Source organism: Homarus americanus, unplaced genomic scaffold (assembly GCF_018991925.1).
Source record: "Homarus americanus isolate GMGI-L3 unplaced genomic scaffold, GMGI_Hamer_2.0 scaffold25013, whole genome shotgun sequence".
NCBI lineage: Eukaryota > Metazoa > Arthropoda > Malacostraca > Decapoda > Nephropidae > Homarus > Homarus americanus.
In genome coordinates this window covers 537,209-559,713 of record NW_024722158.1, presented here as the reverse complement: position 1 = coordinate 559,713, position 22,505 = coordinate 537,209, and the positions used below count along the sequence as shown (strand labels likewise).

General features: G+C 48.6%; 1 protein-coding gene across 1 annotated transcript in view; it reads right to left on the bottom strand.

Moving 5' to 3' along the window:
- LOC121862052 (CDK5 regulatory subunit-associated protein 3-like) overlaps nucleotides 1–22,505 on the bottom strand; it is a gene marked incomplete at its 5' end in the record, with an annotated part of 81,076 nt that overhangs the window by 34,795 nt on the left and 23,776 nt on the right. The window contains 1 exon segment of the mRNA XM_042359986.1: nucleotides 17,566–17,771. Within this exon segment, the coding sequence (XP_042215920.1) occupies nucleotides 17,566–17,771 (206 nt within the window).

The window sequence follows — 22,505 nt, the reverse complement described above, 5'->3', positions numbered from 1 at the left end:
GTCCTATATCTAGACGGTCTGTCCTTCCTTTTGCTATCATCCATGATCACACCTTGCCCCTCGATCTCACACCACCTTGCCTTCCTACCAGCATCCTGTTCCCCTGGCTCAGCAACTTGCCCCCCTGTCTCCTGTCAACTCTGTTCCTTCCCCTGTCAACTTGCTCCCCCTGCCCCCCCTGTCAGCAACTTGCTCCCCCTGTTCTCCCCTGTCAGCAACTCTGTCTCCCCCTGCTCTCCCTGCCAGCAACTTGCCTCCCTACACTGCCTTCTTTCCTCTTCTTTCCTCACCAGCAACTTGTTCTCCCCCTGCCTTCCCCTGCCAGCAGAACCCCACTCTGGCTCTCCCCTGTCAGCACCTGGTTCTCCCCTGGCTCCTCCCTCCCTGCCAGCACCTTGCCTCCTGTCAGCAACTTGCCTCCCCCTCTCTGCTCCTCCCCTGCCAGCATCAGCCTCCCCCCTGCCAGCAATCCAACTTGTCTCCTGTCTCCCTGTCAGCAATTCTGTCTCCTGGCCTCCTGTCAGCAACTTGCTCCCCCCTGGTCCTCCCTGTCAGCAACTTGCCTTCCCCTGCCCCCTTCCCTGTCAGCAACTTGCTTGTTGGTTGCTCCCCCTGCCTCCCCTGTCAGCAACTTGCTGGTTCCCAGATTTTTGCTCTGTCAGGAACTTGCTCCCCCTGCCTCCCCTGGCTACAGCAACTTGCTTCCTCCTGGCTCCCTCCCCTGTCACAGATTTGTTCTGCCCTCCCTGCCAGCATCTTTTTCCCCCCTCAGCAACTGCTCCTCCCCTGCTAGCATCTTGGTTCTCCCCTGCCAGCAACTCTTTTCTCCCCCTCCTTCCTGGTTAACTTGCCTCCCCTGCCTCCCTGTCAGTAACTTTGCCTTACAGTGCCTTCCTTTTGTTCTCCCTCTGCCTCCCCACAGCAACTTGCTCCCCCTGCCGCTCCCTGATGCTCCTTGCCTCCCCCTGCCTGTTAACTTGCTCTCCCCTCAGCACCTTGCCTCCCTTGTCGGCAACATTCCCTGCCTCCCCCTGCAACTCTCCCCTGCCACAGCAACTTGCCCCCTCCCTGCCTGCAACTCTGTTTCACCTTTGCTCTCCCTGCCAGCAATCTTGTTCTCCCTTCCACAGCAACTTGTCTCCCCTGCTATAATCTTGTTCTCCCTGTTTGGCAACTTGCTCCCTCCTGTCTCCTGCCAGCAACTTGCTCTCCTGGTTCTGTCAGTGACTTTAGTTCCCCAAAGATCCTTTTTTCCCCTGCTCCCTGTTAGCATTCTTGTTCTCCTGCCAGCAACTTGTTATCCCCTGCCTCCTTGCCAGCACTTGTTCTCTGCAGCAACTTGCCCCTTGCTACAATGATTGCTCTCCCTGCCAGCATCTTGCTCCTGCTATAACTTGTTCTCTACTCTTCTTGTTTCTTACCACTAACTTGTTTCCCTTTTGGTGCTAGTAATTGTTCTCTGTTCCTGTTACACCTTTGAGATCTTGTTCTCCTGTTGGGCAACTTGTCTCTCGTCCCTGCTGCCTTTCTCTTGCCAGCAACTTGCTCCTCCCTGCCTCCTGCCGCACCTTGCCTCCTGCCAGCAACTTGCTCCTCCCCTGCCCTCCCTTCTTCCTGTCTTAGCACCTTTGCCTCCCCCAGCAATCTTGTTCTCCCCTGCCTCCTGCTTAGCACCCTTTGGTTCTCCCTGCCAGCAACTTTGCTCTACCACCAATTTATTCTCCCTGCTACCTTCCTGCCGTCGGCAACTTGTCTCCTACCACCAACTTGCTCTCCCTCTCAGCACTTGTCTCCCCTGCTAGCAACTTGTTCTCTGCATCCTGCCAGACCTTCCCTCCCCTGTTAGCACCTTGTTCTCCTCTGGATCCCCTCAGTGACCTTCCTCCTCTGGCAGACCTTTTGCTCTCCCCCAGATCCCTTGCAGCACCTTTTTCTCCCCCCAGCAACTTGTTCTCCCCCCTGCTCCCTGCCAGACCTTTCCCTCCCCTGCCAGCACCTTGCCTCCCTCAGACATCCCTGCCAGCACCTTCCCTCCCTGCCAGCAACTTGTCTTCCCCATCCCTGCCAGCACCTTCCCTCCCTGCCAGCAACTTGCTTCCCCCTGTTCTGCCAGCACCTTTCTCCTCTGCCAGTGCACTTTGCTCTCTCCCTTGCCAGTGGATTAACTTTCTCCCCTTCAACTTGTCTCCCCCTGGCTCCTCCCCCCACAGACCTTCTCTCCCCCCAGCAACTTGCTCTCCCCCAGATCCCCACAGCACCTTCTCCCTCCCCCCTGCCAGCAATCCCTTCTCTCCCCCCTGCATCCCTGCAGACCTTTCCCTCTCCTGCCAGCATCTTTGTTCTCCCCCTGCTCTCTCCCTTGCTAGCACCTTTCCTCCCCCTGTTAGCAACTTGTTCTCCCCCAGATCCCTTGCTAGTGACCTTTTTCCCTCCCTCTCTGCTAGTATCTTCTGTTCTCCCCTGTATCCCTGCCAGCACCTTTTCCCTCCCCCTTGTCTCTTTTCTCCCCTGTTACACCTTGCCTCCCTGCCAGCAACTTGCCTCCCCCCTCTCTAACTCCTTGCTCCCCCTGCCTCCCTGCCAGCAACTTGCTCTCCCCTGCCTCCTCACAGCACTTGTTCTTCCCTCTCTCCCTGCCAGCAATCTTGTTCTCCCCCTGCCAGCACCTTTTGCCTCCCCTTGCCAGCACCTGTTTTCCTGCCAGCAACTTGCTCTCCCATTTCTGCCAGCAACTCTGTCTCCCCTGCTTTCCTGCTGCCAGCAACTTGTTCCCCTGCTCCTTCCCTTGTCAGCAACTTGCTCTCCCCTGCTCCTCCCCTGCCAGCATCTTTTTGCCTCCCTCCCAGCAACTTGCATCACCCTGCCTCCCTGCCAGCAACTTGCTCCTCCCCTGCCAGCACCTTGTCTTCCCTGCCAGCAACTTGTTCTCCCCCCCCTGCACCTCCCTGCCAGCAACTTGTCTCACCTCCTGCTCCTCCCTACTCACCAACTTGCCTCCCCCTGCATCTGGCTTGCTAGTAACTTCCTGCATCCCCTGGTTAACTCTTTCCCCCTGCCCCTGCTAGAGACTTGTCTCCCTGCCAGCAACTTGCTTCCCTGCCAGCAACTTGCCTCCTCCTGCTAGCATCTTGTTCTCACCCTGTCTCTGCTCCTTGCCTCCCCTGCCAGCACTTTTTTTGCTCCCTCTCACCAACTTGTGCTTCACTGCCGCTTGCTCTCCCTACTTAACATGCCTACAGCATTGCCTATACTGTCTCCCCACAGAACTTGTCTTCCCCACTCATCCTGTTCTCAACTTCTGTTCTCCCTGCTCTCCACACTACTTGTCTTGTGTGTTGCTCCTCTGCCAGCACTTGCTTCCTACTACCAACTTGGTCTCCCTTACCATTCTTATATTTCTTGCTGGTAACTTGTTTTTCCTACTTACTAACCTGTTTCCTCTGCATCCCTGCTAGCACCTTTCACTCCCCATGCAGCATCTTGGTTCTCTGCATCCTGCTAGCACCTTTCCTCCCTCCCCTGAGCACCTTTGCCTCCCTGATCCCTGCTAGCACCTTCTCTCCCCTGCTAGCACCTTTGCTCTCCCTGTATCCCTGTTGCATTCTTTTTTTCTCTCCCCACAGGGCAATCCTGTTCCCCCAGTCCCTAGCACCTTTTCCCTCCCCTGCTAGTGACCTTTGTTCCTCCCTGATCCCCATAGACCTTTCCTCCCCACAGTAACTTGTTCTCCCCAGATCCCTGCCAGACCTTCCCCTTCCCCAGCATCTCTTTTCTCCCCCCTGGATCCCCATATTGACCTCTCCCCTCACAGCACCTTGTTCTCCCTACCACCAACAACTTGCTGCTCCCCTGCTCTCCCCTGCTAGCATCCTTTCCCTCCCCTGCTGGCAACTTGTTCTCCTCTCATCCCTGCAGACCTTTCCTCCCCCACAGAACTTGCCCCACTTTGCCTCCCCTCTAGCATCCTGTTCTCCCCACCAGATGGCCTGCCCAGTGACTTTCCCCCCCCTGCCCTCCCCCAGATCCCCTGCCAGTACCTTTTGGTTCTCTCTGCAGCAACTTGTCTCCTGCCAGCATCCTGTTCTCCCTACCAACTTAACTTGTTCTCCCCGTTTGTGCTACAGCAACTTTTTCTCCCCCCTGCTCCCTCAGCAACTTTCCCCCTGCCAGCACCTTTGCTCTCCCTGTCTGCTAGCATCTTTTGTCTACCCCTGTATCCCTGCTAGCATCTTTTCCCTCCCTGTTTGCCTCCCCACAGTAACCTACGCCTTTTTCCCCCCTGCAGTAACTTGTCTCCCCTGCTCTCCCTGCTTTAGCACCTTTTGCTCCTCACAGCAATTGCCAGATCCCCTGCCCTCCCTACTCCTCCACATTTTGCCTCCCCTCTGAAGAATTGCTCCCCCCTGCCCTCCCTGCCAGCACCTTGCTCCTTGCCAGCAACTTGCTCCCTCACCCTCTGGCTCTCTACCACACTTGTTTTTGTTGCAACTTGTTCTCCTCCACCAACTTGCCTCTGTCCTGCTAGCACCTTTGCTGGTGGTAACTTTGGTTCTCCCCCTGCCGTCCCTGCCAGCATCTTCCTTGCTGCAGACCTGTTCTCCTGGCCAGATCCTTGCTGACCTTTCCCTGTCTCCTGCTAGTGGACCTTGCCTCCCCACAGCAACTTGCTCTCACCGTCTCTGTTCTTTCCCTGCCAGCAACTTGCTCCCTGTCCCTGCTAGTGTCCTTTTCTCCCTACAGCAACTTGTTCTCCCCAGCATCAACTGTTTGGCTTCTCTCTCTCCTGCCAACTTGTTTCCTGGATCCTTGTTATCACCTTTGCTCTCCTTTCCAGTAACTTGCTCCCTGTGCATTGTTCTTGCTCCCTCCCTGTTATACTTTCTCCCTACCACGGCATCTTGCTCCTACCACCATATCCCTGTTGGCAACTTTGCTTTCCTGCCAGCATCTTGTTCCCCTGATCCCTGCTACAGCTTTCCCTCCCCACAGCACCTGTCTCCTCTGCAACCTCTGCCAGCACCTTCTCCTCCCCTGCAGCAACTTGTTTCCCCTGCTTCCCTGCTAGCACCTTTCCCTCCCCTGCTGGTGCAACTTGTTTCTCTCTGTATCCCTATAGCATCTCCTCCCCCTGCCAGCAATCTTGTTTATCCCTGCCAGACTTTTCTCCTGTTAAAGAATTCTTGCTTCCTCCTGCATCTCCTTGTTAGCAACTTGTTGTTTCTCCCTGTCTCCCTGCCAGCACTTGTCTCCCCCCCGCTCCCTCCCCTGCCAGCAACTTGTCTCTGCCAGCACCTTTGCTCCCTGCCAACTTGTTCTCCCCTGCCAGAACCTGCTCCCCCCCTTCCTCCCCTGCCAGCAACTTGCTCTCTGCCTCCCCCTGCCAGCACCTTTGCTCTCCCCCTGCCAGCACCTTGCTCTCCCCTGCCTCCTCCCCCTGCCAGCACCTTGCCTCCCCCCAGCAACTTGCTCCCCCTGTCTTCCCCACTGCAACTTGGTTCCCCCTGCCTCCCTGCCAGCATCTTGCCTCTCTCAGCACCTTGCCTCCTGACAGCAACTTGCCTCTTCCTCCCCACATTAACTTGCTCTCCCCATGGCCAGCAATCCTGTTCTCTGCCCTGCTTCCCTACCACACCATCTTGCTCCTCCCCTGCCAGCATCCTTTCTCCTTTCTCCTCCCTGCTCACTTGCCATTCTCTCCCTGCCAGCACCTTGCTCTCCCCCTGTTCTCCCTTGCCACAGCAACTTTCCCTCCCCTGCCAGCACCTTGCTCTCTCCCCCTGCATCCCCTGCCAGTACCTTGCCCCTGCCAGCAACTTGCTCTCCCCCTGCTGCTCCTCCCTGCCAGCACCTTGCCTCCCTGCCAGCAACTTGTCTTCACCCCTGCTCTCCCTACTCACCAACTTGCCTCCCTGCCAGCAACTTGGTCTCCCTGCCTTGGTTTCCCCTGCCTTCCTCCCCTCCTGTCTCCTGCCAGCACCTTGCCTTCCTGCCAGCAACTTGCTCCCACCAACTTGCCTCCTACCACCTTCTCCCTGCCTGCAATTGCCTCCTACCACCAACTTGCTCCCCTGCATCCCTGCCAGCACTCTTCTCCCCCTGCCAGCAACTTGCTCTCCCCCTGCATCCCTGCAGCACCTTTTCCCTCCCCCTGCCAGCACCTTTGCCTCCCCTGCATCCCTGCTAGCACCTTCTCTCCCCTGACAGCACCTTGCTCCCCTGTCCTGCAACTCCTCCCCGTCCTCCCCCTGTCCCTAGCACCTTTTCCCTCCCCTGCTAGCACCTTTGCTCCCCCCAGATCCCCACAGACCTTTCCCCTCCCCTGACAGCAACTTGCTCTCCCCCCTGATCCCTGCCAGCACCTTTCCCTTCCCCAGCAACTTGTCCTCCCCTCCATCCCCTGCCAGCACCTCTCCCCTGCCAGCACCTTTTTCTCCCCCCCACCAGCAACTTGTTCTCCCCCTGCTCTCCTGCTAGCACCTTTCCCCTCCCCTGCTAGCAACTTGCTCTCCCCCCTGATCCCTCAGACCTTTCCTCCCCCACAGGCTTGCCCCTCTTGCCTCCCCGCCAGCATCCTGTTCTCCCCTCCTGCAGCCTCCCACAGCAACTTGCCCCCCCCTGCCCCCCCCCCCCTCCCCTGCCAGCAACTTTCTGTTTCTCCCTGCCAGCAACTTGTCTCCTTCCACCACCTGCTCTCCCTGCCAGCAACTTGCTCTCCCCTGCCTGCTGCCACAGCAACTCTGCTCCCCCCTGCATCCCCAGCACCTTTCCCCCTGCCAGCAACTCGCTCTCCCTCCCTGCCAGCAACTTTTGCCTCCCCCTGTCTCCCTGCCAGCAACTTTTCCTCCCTGCACTCTTGCCCCCCCCTTGCTCCCCTTCAGCACCTTTTGCCCCCCTACAGCAACTTGTCTCCCCTGCTCTCCCTGTAGCAACTTTGCCTCCTGCCAGCAACTTGCCCCCCCTGCCTCCCTCTCCACCACTTGCCTCCCCACAGCAGAATTGCTCCCCCCTGCCCTCCCCTGCCAGCACCTTGTCCTTGCCAGCACCTTGCCTCCCTACCACTGACTCTTGCTCTCCCCGCCACCAACTTGTTTTCCTGTTGCAACTTGCTCTCCTACCACCAACTTGCCTCTCCATCCCTGCTAGCACCTTTCCTCCTGTCAGCAACTTGGCTCTCCCCCTGCGATCCCTGCCAGCATCTTCCTCCCCCTGCCAGCACCTGTTCTCCCCCCCAGATCCCCTGCCAGCACCTTTCCCTCCCCTGCTAGTGGACCTTTCTCCCCCCACTGCTCCCTCATAGCATCCTTCCCTCCCCCTGCCAGCAACTTGCTCCCTGATCCCTGCCAGCACCTTCCTCCCCCCAGCAACTTGCTCCTCCCCTGCATCCCTTGCCAGCACCTTCCCTCCCCTCTGCCAGCACTTGCTCCTCCCCCTGCATCCCTGCCAGCACCTTTCCTCCCCCTGCCAGCACCTTGCCCCCTTCAACTTGTTCTCCCCTGCTCCTGCCTGCACCTTCCTCCCCCCCACAGCAACTTGCTCTCCCCTGATCCCTGCTAGCACCTTTCCTCCCCTGCCAGCAACTTGTCTCCTCCCTGCCAGCATCCCTGCCAGCACCTGTCTCCCCCCCCCCCTGCCAGCAACTTCCCTCCCCTGCCAGCAACTTGCCTCCCCCTGCTCCTCCCTGCCAGCACCTTCCCTCCCCTGCCAGCAACTTGCTCTCCCCCTGCATCCCTAGCACTCCTCCCCCTGCCAGCACCTTTTTCTCCCTGCCAGCAACTTGCCTCCCCCCACACATCTTGCCTGCCCCTGCCTCCCCTGCTAGCAACTTGCTTCCCCCTGCCTCCCTGCCAGCACTTCTCCCCCTGCTCCCTCCCCTGCCAGCAACTTGTCTCTGCCGCCCTCTCCCTGCCAACTTTTCTCCCCTGCCAGCACCTGCTGCCTGCCTCCCCTGCCAGCAACTTGCTCTCTCCTCCCCCTGCAGCACCTTTGCTCTCCCCCTGCCAGCAACTTGCTCTCCCCTGCATCCTCCTCTGCCAGCACCTTGCCTCCCCTGCCAGCAACTTGCTCCCCCTGTCTTCCCCTCAGCAACTTCTCCCCCTGCCTCCCTGCCAGCAACTTGCCTCTCACAGCACCTTGCCTCCTCACAGCACCTTGCCTCTGCCTCCCCCTCAGCAACTTGCTCTCCCCTGGCCAGCACCTGTCTCTGACCCTGCCTCCCCTCCACACCTTCCTGGCTCCTCCCCTGCCAGCACCTTCTCCCCTCCCTCCCTGCTCACTCCCTCCCCTGCCAGCACCTTGCCCTCCCCCCTGTTTCCCTCTGCCAGCACCTTGCCTCCCCTGCCAGCAACTTGCTCTCCCTGCTCCCCCCTGCCTCCTTCCCCTGCCAGCAACTTGCTCTCCCCCTGCTCCTCCTCCCCTGCCAGCACCTTCCTCCTCCCTACCAGCAACTTGCCTCCCCTGTGGCATCCCTGCTAGCACCTTCCCTCCCTGCCAGCACCTTGCCCCCCCTGCCAGCAACTTGCTCACCCCTGCCCCTCCCCTGCCAGCACCTTGCCCTCCCCCCCTGCCTCCCCTGCCAGCACCTTCTCCCCCCCAGCACCTTGCCTCCCCCTGCCTCCCTGCCAGCACCTTCCCCTCCCCCCCTGCCAGCAACTTGCCTCCCCCCCTGCATACCTGCCAGCACCTTCCCTCCCCCTGCCAACACCTTGCCTCACCCCTGCCAGCACCTTCCCTCCCCCCACAGCAACTTGCCTCTGCATCCCTGCCAGCACCTTCCCCTCCCCCTGCCAACACCTTTGCCTCACCAATGCCAGCACCTTCCCTCCCCCCTGCCAGCAACTTGCTCTCCCCTGCTCCCCCTACCAGCAACTTGCTCCCACCCCTGCATCCCTGCCAGCACCTTTGCCTCTGCCTCCTCCTCCCCCCAACTTTCACCCCTGCATCCCTGCCAGCACCTTGCCTCCCCCTGCCAGCAACTTGCCTCCCCTGCCTCCCACCACCAATCCCTTTCACCCCCCCTGCATCCCCCAGCACCTTGCTCCCCCCCCTGCCAGCACCTTGCCTCCCCCCTGCCTTCCCTGCCAGCAACTGCTCTCCTGCCTCCAACTTGCTCTCACCCCTGCCTCCCCTACCAGCACCTTGCCTCACCTGCCTCCTCCAGCACCTTGCTCTCACCCTGCCTCCCCTGCCAGCACCTTGCCTCACCCCTGCTCCCCTGCCAGCACCTTGCTCCCTCCTGCCCTCCTGCCAGCACCTTGCCTCCCCCTGCCTCCTGCACAGCACCCTTGCCTCCCCCCTGCCCTCCCGCCAGCACCTTGCCTCACCCCTTGCCCCCTGCCAGCACCTGTCCCCACCCCTCAGCACCTTGCCCCACCCCCTGCCTCAGCCAGCACCTTGCCCCACCCCTGCCAGCACCTAGCCTCTGCCCTCCCCCAGCACCTTGCCCCCACCCCTGCCAGCACCTCAGCCTCCCCCTGCCTCCCCTGCCAGCACCTTGCCTCTGCCTCCCCCCTGCCAGCACCTTGCCTCCCCCTGCCAGCACCTTGCCTCCCCCCGTCAGCACCTTTGCCTCCCCCCTGCCTCCCCTGCCAGCACCTTGCCCTCCCAGCACCTGCCTCACCCCTGCCTCCCTGCCAGCACCTAGCCTCACCCCTGCCTCCCTACCACCAACCCACCTCCCCCCTGCCTCCCTGCCAGCACCTTGCCTCACCCCTGCCTCCCTGCCAGCACCTAGCCTCCCTCCAACAAAAGATTGTATGTAAGTTGTGGTGTTGGGGTATTAATTAATGAATGATAAATAATATTGTTAATGACAGTACAGAAGTTTGATGAATAGTAGCGACAATTGTAGTACGCTGCTTTTCTTCAAACGACTCTCATTGACGATACAATATTGCTTATTTATTAATTAATACCACAACATCACACCCAGACACCCAAACATCCCCACATTGTATGACAAATTTATGCGTGGTTAACTACGTGGTGGTGATTAAAACATCAGCTGTTGAGGAGCTCAGCGCTCGGCAACACTGGTGCATGTTACCACTCCTTTCCACTCCATCTCTCTAATCACCCACACCTTTCAGCTTTCTCACTCCACATTTTAAAATCTTATGTAACGTAATGTTGAAGGGATACAATGTGATAAGTGTAAGTATAAAAAATACTGTATTTTAGCTTTCATGTTTATTCAGGACATCTTCAGGTCCTGAGACCTACTAATCCCCCACCCGACAATGGGTGACGTGACATTGTATCAGGTCAGTAATATGAGACCACCAACACTCCACCCTACCTCAACCTGGCATTGTGTCAGGTCATGTCAGTTACAGGAGATCCATTAATCCCCCACAGCTCCAAGGGAGTGAAAAATACCAGTCTTTGCTGTAATACACAGCTTCATTCACGACCACATCATATAGATTTATAGATTTTAGTTTAGACTCTTGGACAACTCCCCAGCACAAAGAAACATTATGAGGATGTGGGCTAGTGTTTGTCTGTGCAAGATGCATAGTTTAGACACTCGGAAAGTTTTTCCAGTAACCGAAAATATTTTCGGGGATGGGGTATTTTTCCGGTTTGAGAAAGTCATCAGGTTACCCGGAAGAGCTCTGCACCAATTGTTCCATTTAACGGGGATATCACTGTTTGAGTACAATAAATAGAAAAATTAGTTTAGAATTATGTTAATGTAAGTCGTGTTATGTGCTGTATATGATGACCTATAAGGCGACAGGGCATAGAATACCTTACTTATTTCAACTGATATTGTTGGTCAAGCCAATACCTGGCAGGTAAGTCGACCCTAAACTGCTTTTGAAAGCTACGTCCTCGGTGTCAGCTGAACTTGCCAACATTTACTTTTTAATAGTTCTCCCATGTTTTGTTCTGGTAGTACACAGTGTTGGCAATGTGCAGCAACAAGCAAATGTAGTCTACACTCTCTGGTACAGTGAGTTCTGCTATAACGCGTGTTTTGATAACGCGAATTTGCTCTAACGCGATTTATGAATTCGGAACAATATTTGTATAACGCGATCGCTTGTTTGCTATAACGCGATTTTTGCTTACTATTTCTCCAATTTTGTGGTATTAACTGTGAATATGGTAAAGAAGAATATCTCCAAAAAGCATTCTGATGATAGAATTCCCGGTGATTATCGTAAAAGAAAGGATATAACACTTGAAGAGAAGCTTGATGTTATCAACCTCAAAATCACCCTTCTCCCCCATCAAGTTACATTCATATTTTTTCAAGGTAAAGTGTTAAATTTACTGTATGATTTCATTATTAGATATGAATGTAACATTTATTTAGACTGTGCTATCCTTTGTGTTAGGCTAACTACTAAATTTTTTCGATTTCGAGTAATCTGCACCTAACCCTATTTTCTCCATAAGCCCTGTTATTTCTATTACGCGATTTTCTATAACACGATATTTTACAAGAACACAATTATCGCGTTATAGCAGAACTACCTGGTAAATTATTAAAATATTATTTTATTTATAACTAAAACAATACAGTCAATCCTCACATTACGCGGTCCCGCATTCCGCGTTTCACCGTTAACGCGGTGCCTTGCCAGAACCTAACATGCTCACATTCCGCGGTCGTGAACCCCATTACGCGGAGAGCGGCTGGCAAGCTGCGCCATTTTTGGATCCAAACCTCCCGCCATCCGCCATGTTGTGTAAGAGGCGCGAAAATGGTGCGCACAAGGTCGCCCAGTCATCAAAACATTACCGAGTTCTTTACCCGCCACCCACCACAACCGGCCCAAGTCAGTGATAGTGATAATTATAGTGAGGATATGGACTTATATGGACTTTGAGGGGTTTAACAAAGAGGCCCTGCAAGCCTCTGTGGTGGATAGTGATACAATTGATACCAGTGATACAGGTGAGGGCCAATAATCTGCCCTCTGCCTCGGAACCAACCCCCCATCCCCGTGTGCCCAGCCATCTTTTCTACTAATGTAAGTGTTAAAAAACCTAATATTATTGATATTTCTCTTAATTATTAATTGTGTGTGCATGTCATCATAAAGTTAAGATAATATTTTTACTACAACATAGTTGTGTGTCGTCAAAAAGTGGAGTTTGGGGATCGGCCTGGACTCCATTTCAATTAATCCCATATGTTATGTTGTTCACTTTACGCGTTCCTCACTTTCCGCGGTACCCTCCGGGTTACATTAACCGCGTAATGTGAGACCCAACTGTATACTGTATACAGTACTGTACAGTAGCTAAAAAAAGTATCTGACAGGGTGGGTCCGACGACTTCCCAAATTACACGTACAACTCGCGATGTCTCGGGAGTGTTGGTATGAGTGTCTTCACCCACCGCCATTCAGTATGCAACACGGGGTGAGTTGGCATATAGGAATAAAATAAACGGTTAAGTCATTACTGTCACGTAGTATAAGGAGACAACACGCATATCCCAATACCTATCGTCTGTGGTCTAATATTGTTTCTCACAGTATGCACAGATACTTTTTTTAGCTATTATACAGTACAGGTTGTACCTCTCTAGTACGGCATTCTGTGGCCCGGAAACTCCCATTCTAGCACCATCCTGGCATTGCAGGTCAAAACGAGATATGCCTGGAAAACTCTAGGATGATCTAGGCTCACAATAAGAAGTAAATCATAGCAAAAATGATGCAATACATTATACAAAATTCTGACATAGGTCACACATCAATATATACAAGAAAATCTCCCCAAACTTCCATAATAACTGCTTCTTGGAATAGAAAACAATCAGAATGCCCAGTTCACAAAATTATAATAGTTAATTATTCCTCGGCATAACACTGCCCCAATGCAACTATTCACTATACAGTAGATCCTTGCCATTCGCCAGTTTAAGATTCATGATCCTCACGATTCGCGGTAAGCAAATGGTGAGCCTTTTCCTGCAGCACAAAAGTCACCCAGCACAGCATCTTGTGTTGTACTCTCAAAACTTTAGTGTTTCTGTGTCTAATGGCCCCTAAAAGACTGCCTAGTGTCAGAGCTATTGATGCTAGTGGAGTGAAATGTAAAAGGCAAAAGTCAGTAATGACCATCAGCACATACAACCACGCGGTCGGGACCAAAATTTTTTTCAAATGACGAGCGCATTTTCTATACCGAAACGTTTCCGTCCCGTACAAGAGCGTGGCGTGGCTTGGGTCACCGTGTGGGTACAGCTCCCACGCAGTAGAGCGTTTGGCTGTCATATCCTATACTGATCTCGCTGTGTATTGACATTATTTTCGTATTTAATTGATTTTATAATGACTGGAAAGCATACAAGTAAGAGTGCTGGTAGTGCTCAGAAGAAATGGAGACAGTCAATTACGTTTGAGACGAAAATGAAGATAATAATGCAGTATGAAAACGGAACTGTAGCAACAATCTCACGCGACCTAGGGTTTTCGCACTCGACCATATCCACTATTCTGAAGGACAAGGAACGTATTCGTGATGTAGTAAAAGGATCAGTACCTATAAAAGGAACTATAATTACGAAGAAAAGACAAGGTCCATTCACGTTATGGAAAAATTATTGGTGATATGGATAGAAGACCAAATACAGAAGCTTTTACCCTTAAGCCTTCTAACCTTACGGTCTAAGGCAAGAAGCCTGTTCGAAAGCCTGAGGGAGCAGGCAGGAAATGAGTGCGACCAAACCTTCACAGCAAGTCATGGGTGGTTTAACAGATTTAAGAACCGCTACAGTTTACATAATGTAAAGGTGAGTGGAGAGGCAGCTAGTGCTGATGTTGGTGCTGCCGAAGCTTTTAAGGAGGAGTTAGATCGTGTGATTGTGGAAGGAAATTATTTGCCTGAGCAAAAATTCAATGTGGATGAAACTGGATTATTGTGGAAGTGCATGCCTGAGCGGACATACATCCACAAAGAGGCAAAAACAATGCCAGGATTCAAGGCATTCAAGGACAGGATTCAAGGCACTCAAGGACAGGATTACACTTCTGTTGGAGGGGAATGTTGCTGATTTCAAGATCAAGCCCTTCATGATCTATCATTCAGAGAACCCCAAGGCTTTTAAACATGTCAGCAAGCACACACTGCCAGTGTTTTATCGCAGTAACAAGGAAACCTGGATGACCCTTGTACTGTTTGAGGATTGGTTCATGAATTGTTTCATTCCTTGAACCAAGGAGTATTGTCTGCAACAAGGGATTGCATTCAAGATTTTGTTAATTTTGGATAATGCTCCGGGACACCCACCACACCTGGACGACATGCACCCTTATGTTAAGGTAGTGTACATTCCACCTTACACTACCTCTGTCATCCAACACATGGATCAAGGTGCTATTGCTGCCTTTAAAGCAAATTACTGTACGTATTTACGTACGACCTTCACTCAGGCTGTTGCTGCTACTGAAGGTGAGAAAATACTCAGAGTTTTGGAAGGAGTACAACATTTTGTCATGAATAAAGAACATTATTGCAGCATGGGATCAGGTTACACAACAGTGCATGAATGGAATATGGAAGAAAACACTGAAAAGATATGTGAACAGTTTCAGAGGATTTAATGAAAATGAAGTTATTTCTGAGATTAGTAACAACATAGTGGAGTTAGGTAAACAGCTTCAGTTAGAAATTGATGTTGAAGAGTTGGTTGAAAGTGTAGCAGAAAAGCTAAGTAACGAGGATCTTATCGAACTGGAAACACACAAAAATGCAGAGGAAGAAGCGAGTCGAAATGTAGAAGAAGGACCTGCACCCCTCAAAAAAATTTTCAGTGAAGCAAATGGCAGAGGCATTTGCTACAATAAATAAGGGGATGCAAATGTTTGAAGGAAAGGATCAAAATGTTGAGCGTTATGCCAAAGTTGACAGAATGGTCCAAGAGTCACTAGCTTGCTACAGGGATATTTATAATGAAAAAAAAAGCAAACTGTGCAGTCTAAATTGGACATCTATTTTAATTAGTCCCCCATTGCTGTCTCCTCACGCCCCACCAGTGCTGCCTCTTCACTCCCTCAAGATGATCCAATACCTTCAACCAGCAAGTTTCCCCTGTACATAAACCTGTCTGAAGAAAGCGACATTGATGACCCACCCAGCCCTGTCTCCTCCTCTGCTTCATCCAATTAATATAGTCTCCATGTATACCTGTAAATAGAAAATTATGGGGCCCCATGTGCATTCAGCTGACTACATTAAAGGTAAGTGCTCAGTCACACTGTATCCATTCCTCATTATTTTTACTTTTACTGTACTGTATTTCATTGTAGATTTTATGTTTTATTTTATTTTTTTTTTCTATGTTCGACTTACGACCTGGATTTGGGTCTCAAACCCCGTCGTAAGTCGGGGAGCAGCACAGTCTCTCCGACGACCAGGTCGTAAGTCGAAAATGCGAAAATAATACAAAGAAATTCTAAAATGAAATACAGTACAGTAAAAGTAATCAATAATGAAAAATGAATAAAGTGTTACTGTGCACTTACCTTTAATGTAGTCAGCTGAATGCACACGGGGCCCCAATAATTTTTTAATTAAACATGGAGACTACATTAATTGGATGAAGCAGAGGAGAAGACAGGGCTGGGTGGGTCATCAATTTCGCTTTCTTCAGACAGGCTAACATACTTGTTTGTTGAAGGTATTGGATCATCTTTAGGGAGTGAAGAGGCAGCAGTGGTGGGGTATGAGGAGGCAGCAGTGGGGGAACTTCTTAAAATATACTGTATGTACAATTTAGACTGCACAGTTTGCCTTTTCTTTTCATTGTAAATCTCCCTGTAGCAAGCAAGTGCATCTTGGATCAGTCTGTCAACTTTTGCAAAACGCTCAAAATTTTTATCCATTTCTTCAAACATTTGCATCCCCTTATTAATAGTAGCAAATGCCTCTGCCTAGTCCTTCAAAATTGTTGATATCGTTGAGTGAGAGAAGCCAAGGTCACGTGAAATGGTTGCTACCCTTTTTCCATTTTCATATTGCATTATTATTTTCATTTTCATCTCAAAAGTAATTGACTGTCTCCTTTTCTTATCAGCACCACCAGAACTCTCACTTTTATGCTTGCCAGCCATTTTAACCGGAAGTAGAAACAAAAATTTTGTCAGTACACAGAGCGAACACTAACACCAACGACAGCCAAACACCAACTGATCGGGCTACGGCGTGAATGCTGTACACCAAGAGGCGGCCCAGCCCACGCTACGCTGTCGTACGGGACGGAAACGTTTCGGTACTAGTAAATACGTAATTTGAAAAATATTTTATACAACTACGGCGGTCGTATGTCTGGGTTGTCGTAAGTCGAGGAGTACCTGTATATGTACAAAGCAGTGCTAGGGTGTTGCTGTGTGGTGAGGAGCTTGTTGAGAGGAGGTCTTGTCTGTTTGAGAGCGTTGAGTAGAATGACCATCACGGCGAGGCTGGGGGTATTTATACGATTCTGCCGGATCAGCTCGAGAGGTGTGAAGTGAGCGGCGCTGCTGATTGGCTGAGGTGAAGGCGGTAATGGGCCAATCACCGCGCAGTCCGAAAGTGAGGCCCATCACATTCGGAAGTCGCTGCTGGTTGGCTGGTAAGCGGACAGCAAGTGATCAATCGGCAGTTGTAGGGGAGAGTATCCACTACAAGTTGTCCTCCCTCCCTCCTCCGCCAACCCCTCACTGACGCACCCAAATGTAGTTTTGTATCTTAATAATATTCATATTTTATTCCTATAATTCATTAATCCCAATATATTTCATAATATATTCCCATAATAATAATCTACTTTTTGAAACCGGTCGGTAATTTCAGATTCATTCCGAATTCAAACATTTTATTCATTAAAAAAAATGAATTATGCCAAAATCCAAATTAAAAAGGGTACAGTGTACTGTATATTACTTTGATCATTATTCACGACATCTTCAGCTCATGAGACCCACTGACACCCACCCCAACAATGGGTGACCTCATATTACACGAGAGAATGAGGAGATATTTACTTTTTTCCACAAACAATGATTCTTTCTTATCTCTATTTTCTATTTAGTCTTTATTTGCTCTATTTCTTTCTTTCTATTGTTCTTTTTATTTTGTTACATGATTTCTCATACCTTATATCTTATTCTTATTTACTTAAACAATCATGGAGGTTATAGAGTGGAGTAAAGGCAGGGTGTGGTGGTGGTGGGAGGGAGGGTTGATACGATAACCCCTACACCCGAGTCATCGAGGGAGGTAATGAATGGCTCCTTAGTACACAGTGACCCCAGAACCCCCTCTTGATAAAAGTCCAGACAATCGGCAAGTCCGGACTCCTTTTCCCCCAAATTGTTTTGATTTTCGAGGGTTTACCATACGTATCTTGAAAAATAGAGGAAGCAAAGATAAAACACAAACCAATCACTCAGATGATCAATAAAAGTGGTCACTATAGGAATATGGACACTGAAATACTGCAATTATGAGTTGTCCACACACACACAAGGCAGACCACTACTATATCTCCTGTTGATCTTACCATCTGAGCTAAAATGCTTGATAGAATGAACTTTAAGAATAAAATTGTAACTACTGCAGTACCTTGGTGAGGAGCTAATGAGGAAGAGATGCTGCATCTTGGTTGTGGACAGCTTGGCCACTACTGACTTGACCTGTGATAGCATTACTCTCACTTGATCTGCTGTGTGATCTTGGACAGACAGAGGTGCATTAGTAAACTGGTTGAAGGAGAATACAGATCCTTCGGTCTCTAACTCTGAGAGTCGCTGTCCTAGGAACCCCTCAAGCTGCAAAAAGAAAAAAGATTTAAAATGCTGTACAGAAACAGTTACATTCTTGTTTTTATTAAAATTTGTTAGTTGAAAAAAGTTAAAACACTTTGTGCATAAAATAAGAGATAATGGATATGAATATTATTGACAAATCAATTTAAAGGGTAAAGGAAATTTACAAAGAATTATAGTAAAATGCAGAGTTGTAAAAAGTACTGGACTTTGTTACTTAATTAAAAGTATTGTTACATTAGCAAAATGTTACTCAAGTAGAAGTAAAAGTATCAAAATCTTAATGTACTCAAATAGAAGTAAAAAAGTATCTCAATCTTAAAGTACTCAAGTAATGAAAGTAAAAACTAACAACAAATTATTATTTGTCTCAAATATTAAAATAAATCCACAGTAAATTATAAAAAAGGGTTATCAAGTTTATTTTCAAATCTTTCTATTAAGATTAATCAATAACTGATTATCAATAATATGGCTGTCTTTTAGGCCTAAATATAAGCCCAGCAGGACCTACTGAAAGAGAATACTCGTAGGTTCAGCCGCTCTTCTCCCTACAGTCCATATCAGGGATGGTGAACGGGCTGAAAATATATCCAGCCAACACTATGATCTCTTTCTTCATTGTCCACAAGTATCGTCGACGTGAACTTTTGGTCCGCAGACATGTTGTCTGCTCGCCTTAGGTTAGGATACAGACTTATCTGGCAAGTACCTGAGGCAGGGAATGACCTGCACTTCTCTTCCTGTAAACTCTGTAACTGTCCCAACATTAACATCCTTCAACATTATTGTCTTGACTGTCCCACTGTCAGGGACCTCCTACCACAGGGAGAATCACTAACTACTGTATATCACCACCTACTTATTCATAATAATTTAGATCTAATTATTGTCCACTACCCACACTTTGGTGGGCGCTAACTCCCATTGTCATTAAATCATATCAATATTGTCACCATATCGCAAGTCACAGCGTGTCCTGCAAGACACGAGTACCAATGTATTAGTGTCCGACCGCATAGTCTTGTGACTAGGGTTGTTCCCTTTAGAGTGTACTCTACATTGGAGCGCATGGAGGAGCACCACACGAGGCAGACAAGCGGCAACACCGGAAAGAAGCTTCCACCGCCCCTCCCGCACTAGATGTAGCCCTCCACATGTGCAACATCCGTGAACGACTCTGCGGATCCCGTATCGGCCTCTTTAGCCACCTCAAAACTCATCAACCTAGGTGACATCCCTAATAATTCATTTCATTGTATCATGGCTAGATGATCGTCATGCTCGATTTCGATTGACAGCAAAGTAGTAGCAGTAGTAATTAATCAATTAAATAATTATTAATATGCCCAACATGAATTAACAGATGCGCAAAAGCAGCACATGCAGGTAGTGGGGTGTTAAGCTTTAAAGGTACATCACATAATGTCGGGAAAGACCTCAGTAGCTCCGCTCCATTTCACCCCCTTGGGCCCAAGGCACTCCAAGTAACTATCAAGTTCCTTCAGTTGAGGAGTTTGTTGATGATTGTTGCCTCCATAGTGACTAAGTCTGACTAAGACTCAGTGTGAATTGTTCCTCTAATTGGGGTGTGGCTGTGGACACGTCACTTTTTTATTCTAATTAATGAGTGGCTGGGGGTGGGCAGTAGTACTGAGTTATTTAAGCAGAATTTTAAATACTCTTAGTCACACACATTTCTATAGATACTGTACAGGCTTTATATCTAAGGCAGAATTATGTAAAGCATTTTAGAATCACAGCCTCTTTGAAATTCATTTTAGGTACAGGTATATGCAAAGAGCAACTGACGTCTCACAGGAAGACCAAGCCCCTGAAGGAAAGGGGGGGGAGAAGAGAGGAGATTTGATGGGGGAGGAGGGATAAGAGGGTAGGCTGGGTGAGGTGGGTGGTCAAGGTGCTAATGGACACAAGATGATCACAGGAAAAGACCGCTGTCATGGGAACTGCCACCTGACCTGAAGTCACCATGTGACCGCGTGGTGTCTCTCCACACCCGCACCGTACCCTTCACTGCTCCACCAACACCATACCCGCCACCCATACAATTCTTTTATTATAGTTAATAATTAATTCATTAAAATATATATATATTTTAATTTGCCACGGACATTACAACTCTTTGTTTGTTTGTTTGGGTCATGTAGCAAGTTATGATTTTTGTTTTTTCAATTGTATTGGAGTAAAATTATTGGAAAACCTTACTTAAGTAAAAGTAACAAATTTTGGTACTTTTTAAAAAGTAGATACCAAAAAATGTTACTTAAGTACAGTACTCGAGTAAATTTACTTTGTTACTTTACAACTCTGGTACAGGTTGTACCTCTCTAGTCCGGCATTCTGTGGTCCAGAAACTCCCGTGGTCCGGAACGATTTTAGTTTGTCCAATAGGTAGATAGGCAGCTCTTTTTTTTTTTTTATCTGAATTATTATTATTATTACAGGAGTATTAAATTTTTGCCCCTCAGGCCCCAATGTGGGTCAGTGACCTATGCCCGGGTGGGCTAATCCCCTTAAAAAAAAAAAAGCCGCGGGAAATTAAGGTTTGTTTACATCCGGCAGTTCGGCTGCTCTCTCTCTCTCTGCTTGTCTATACAGAGTACAACATTTAACCCTTCAATATATATGAGCAGTAAATAAGTGTTGCTTTCATATTCTTATGTAGAGTAATGACGATATATTTTCACATGTGCGCACTTACATACGAGCAGTCTCACTTTTTTTTTTACCATTAATGGTTAGCTACTTATATTGTTCCATTTATTAACATTAAATAACATTACAGGTACTTCAAGCAACCATATTCATATTTTACATTAATTTTACTACAGCTAAACTCAGGGTCTTATTTTCTTCAGTTTTATATGTAGAACCAGTCAGTCACTGGTTTTGTAATCAACGAAAACAATGCTGTGTCATTTCCTCATGTGTTTTAATTTTCTACGTATTATTAATGAATTGTATTGCTCATTTTGCACACATAAACATTAATTCAATAAAAAAGACATTCAGTAATAAACAATAATGAATCTTTTGTACATAAGAGAAATGACGCTGTTTACACGATTATGCACGTCGTCTGCACGTTGGCGGGCCGTTCAAACCCGTCGAAATTCAAGTTTCCGCCGTCAAAATTTTTATTTATTTATTTTTTTGTGTGTTCCAATAAAATACGTTAAGAATTAAAAACTCGCGAAATTTGAGAAGCTACTATACGACATTTAACCCTTCAATATGTCTTCAAAGAGACCATGATGCAGAGAAAGTGGTGCTAGTGCTTCCAAGCATAAGCACAAGTCACTATCTATCCAGGAAAAGGGTGAATTTCCATGGTCCGGCACCGGTCAGGTCCCGAGGTTGCCGGACTAGAGAGGTACAACCTGTACCACCTGAGATCCCTCGCCCGAGAATTGCTGTTCGACACCACAACCGCATCCAGCCCATACGAGCATGAACTGATCGCCATAAGAACAGCCCAATCCCAACCATTGTAAAAATTATCAATAACTTGTAATAAAACAGTGTATTCGCTCCCAGTAAATCCTACTTCTTGCACTGTCACTATGCTGAAATGCCCTGTAGTTTGAGCTTTTCCCCACCTAGTTATTATATATATTATATATCTTATTTGTCACTTATGTTACTCGTATATTATTTGTAAATCGAAAACCATTCCCCAATTATGTAACTGTATATTTTCAGCCTTCCGGCTGCTATGCTCTTTCAATAATCCGTTAATTATTATTATTATTATCACATGCACTCACGCACGCGCGCACACACACAAAACAAGGGAATAAAGACAACAAGAATGAGGAGTGAGGGTTTTTTGTATGACAAATTTGCATGTGTGTGACTGCGTGGTAGTGGGTTAAATATCAGCTGTTGAGGAGTGCTTGGCAACACTCCTTTCCACTCCATCTCTCTAATTACTCACACCTTTCTGCTTTCTCACTCCATTTTTTAAAATGGTATGTACTTGTAACAATGTTGAAGGGATACAACTGTGCTCATTTATACAGTACAATATGCCCGGATAATTCGCAGATTTTTATTTCATGGTCCTCTATTATTCGTGGATGACACCTTGGACGTACCCAAGAATGTCTGCGGTAGTTTTAAAGTTGCCGGCATTTTTGAAGCTGGGACAGGGAGCCATTCATTCTAGAGACAGTAATTTCCTTTACCTGTATTGTATATAAGTATGTGTAACTAATAATAGGAAAACCCTCTCACAAATAATCAGAAACAAATTCAATAAAAATGTGAGTCTCCCCTCAAGTCTACTCCATGCTTTATTAAAAACAAAGCACGGAGTGGACTTGAGGGTAGACTCAACATTTTTAATAAATTTGATTCCGATTATTTGTGAGAGGATTTTCCCATTACAGTATTATTTATTTGTATGTGGTTTATGTGCGAGTGTTTGTGTCTACACACACACATACAGTATATACAATAGAGGTAAAAGAAATAATTGTCCTAAGGGCAAACACATAAGGGAGTATACATTTCTTTGTATGCAAGTAAAATTGTACCCCCCCCCCCACCCATGGTCAGCAAATGTTATTCGCAGATTTGGCGATTAGCAGCCATTTTGAGAACCTAACCCCCGCAAATTTGAAGGGTAGGCTGTATTTATACTTATCACATCTCCCTACAAATACTTTAGGTTTCATGTTTACTCAAGACACTTCAGGTCATGAGACCCACAGC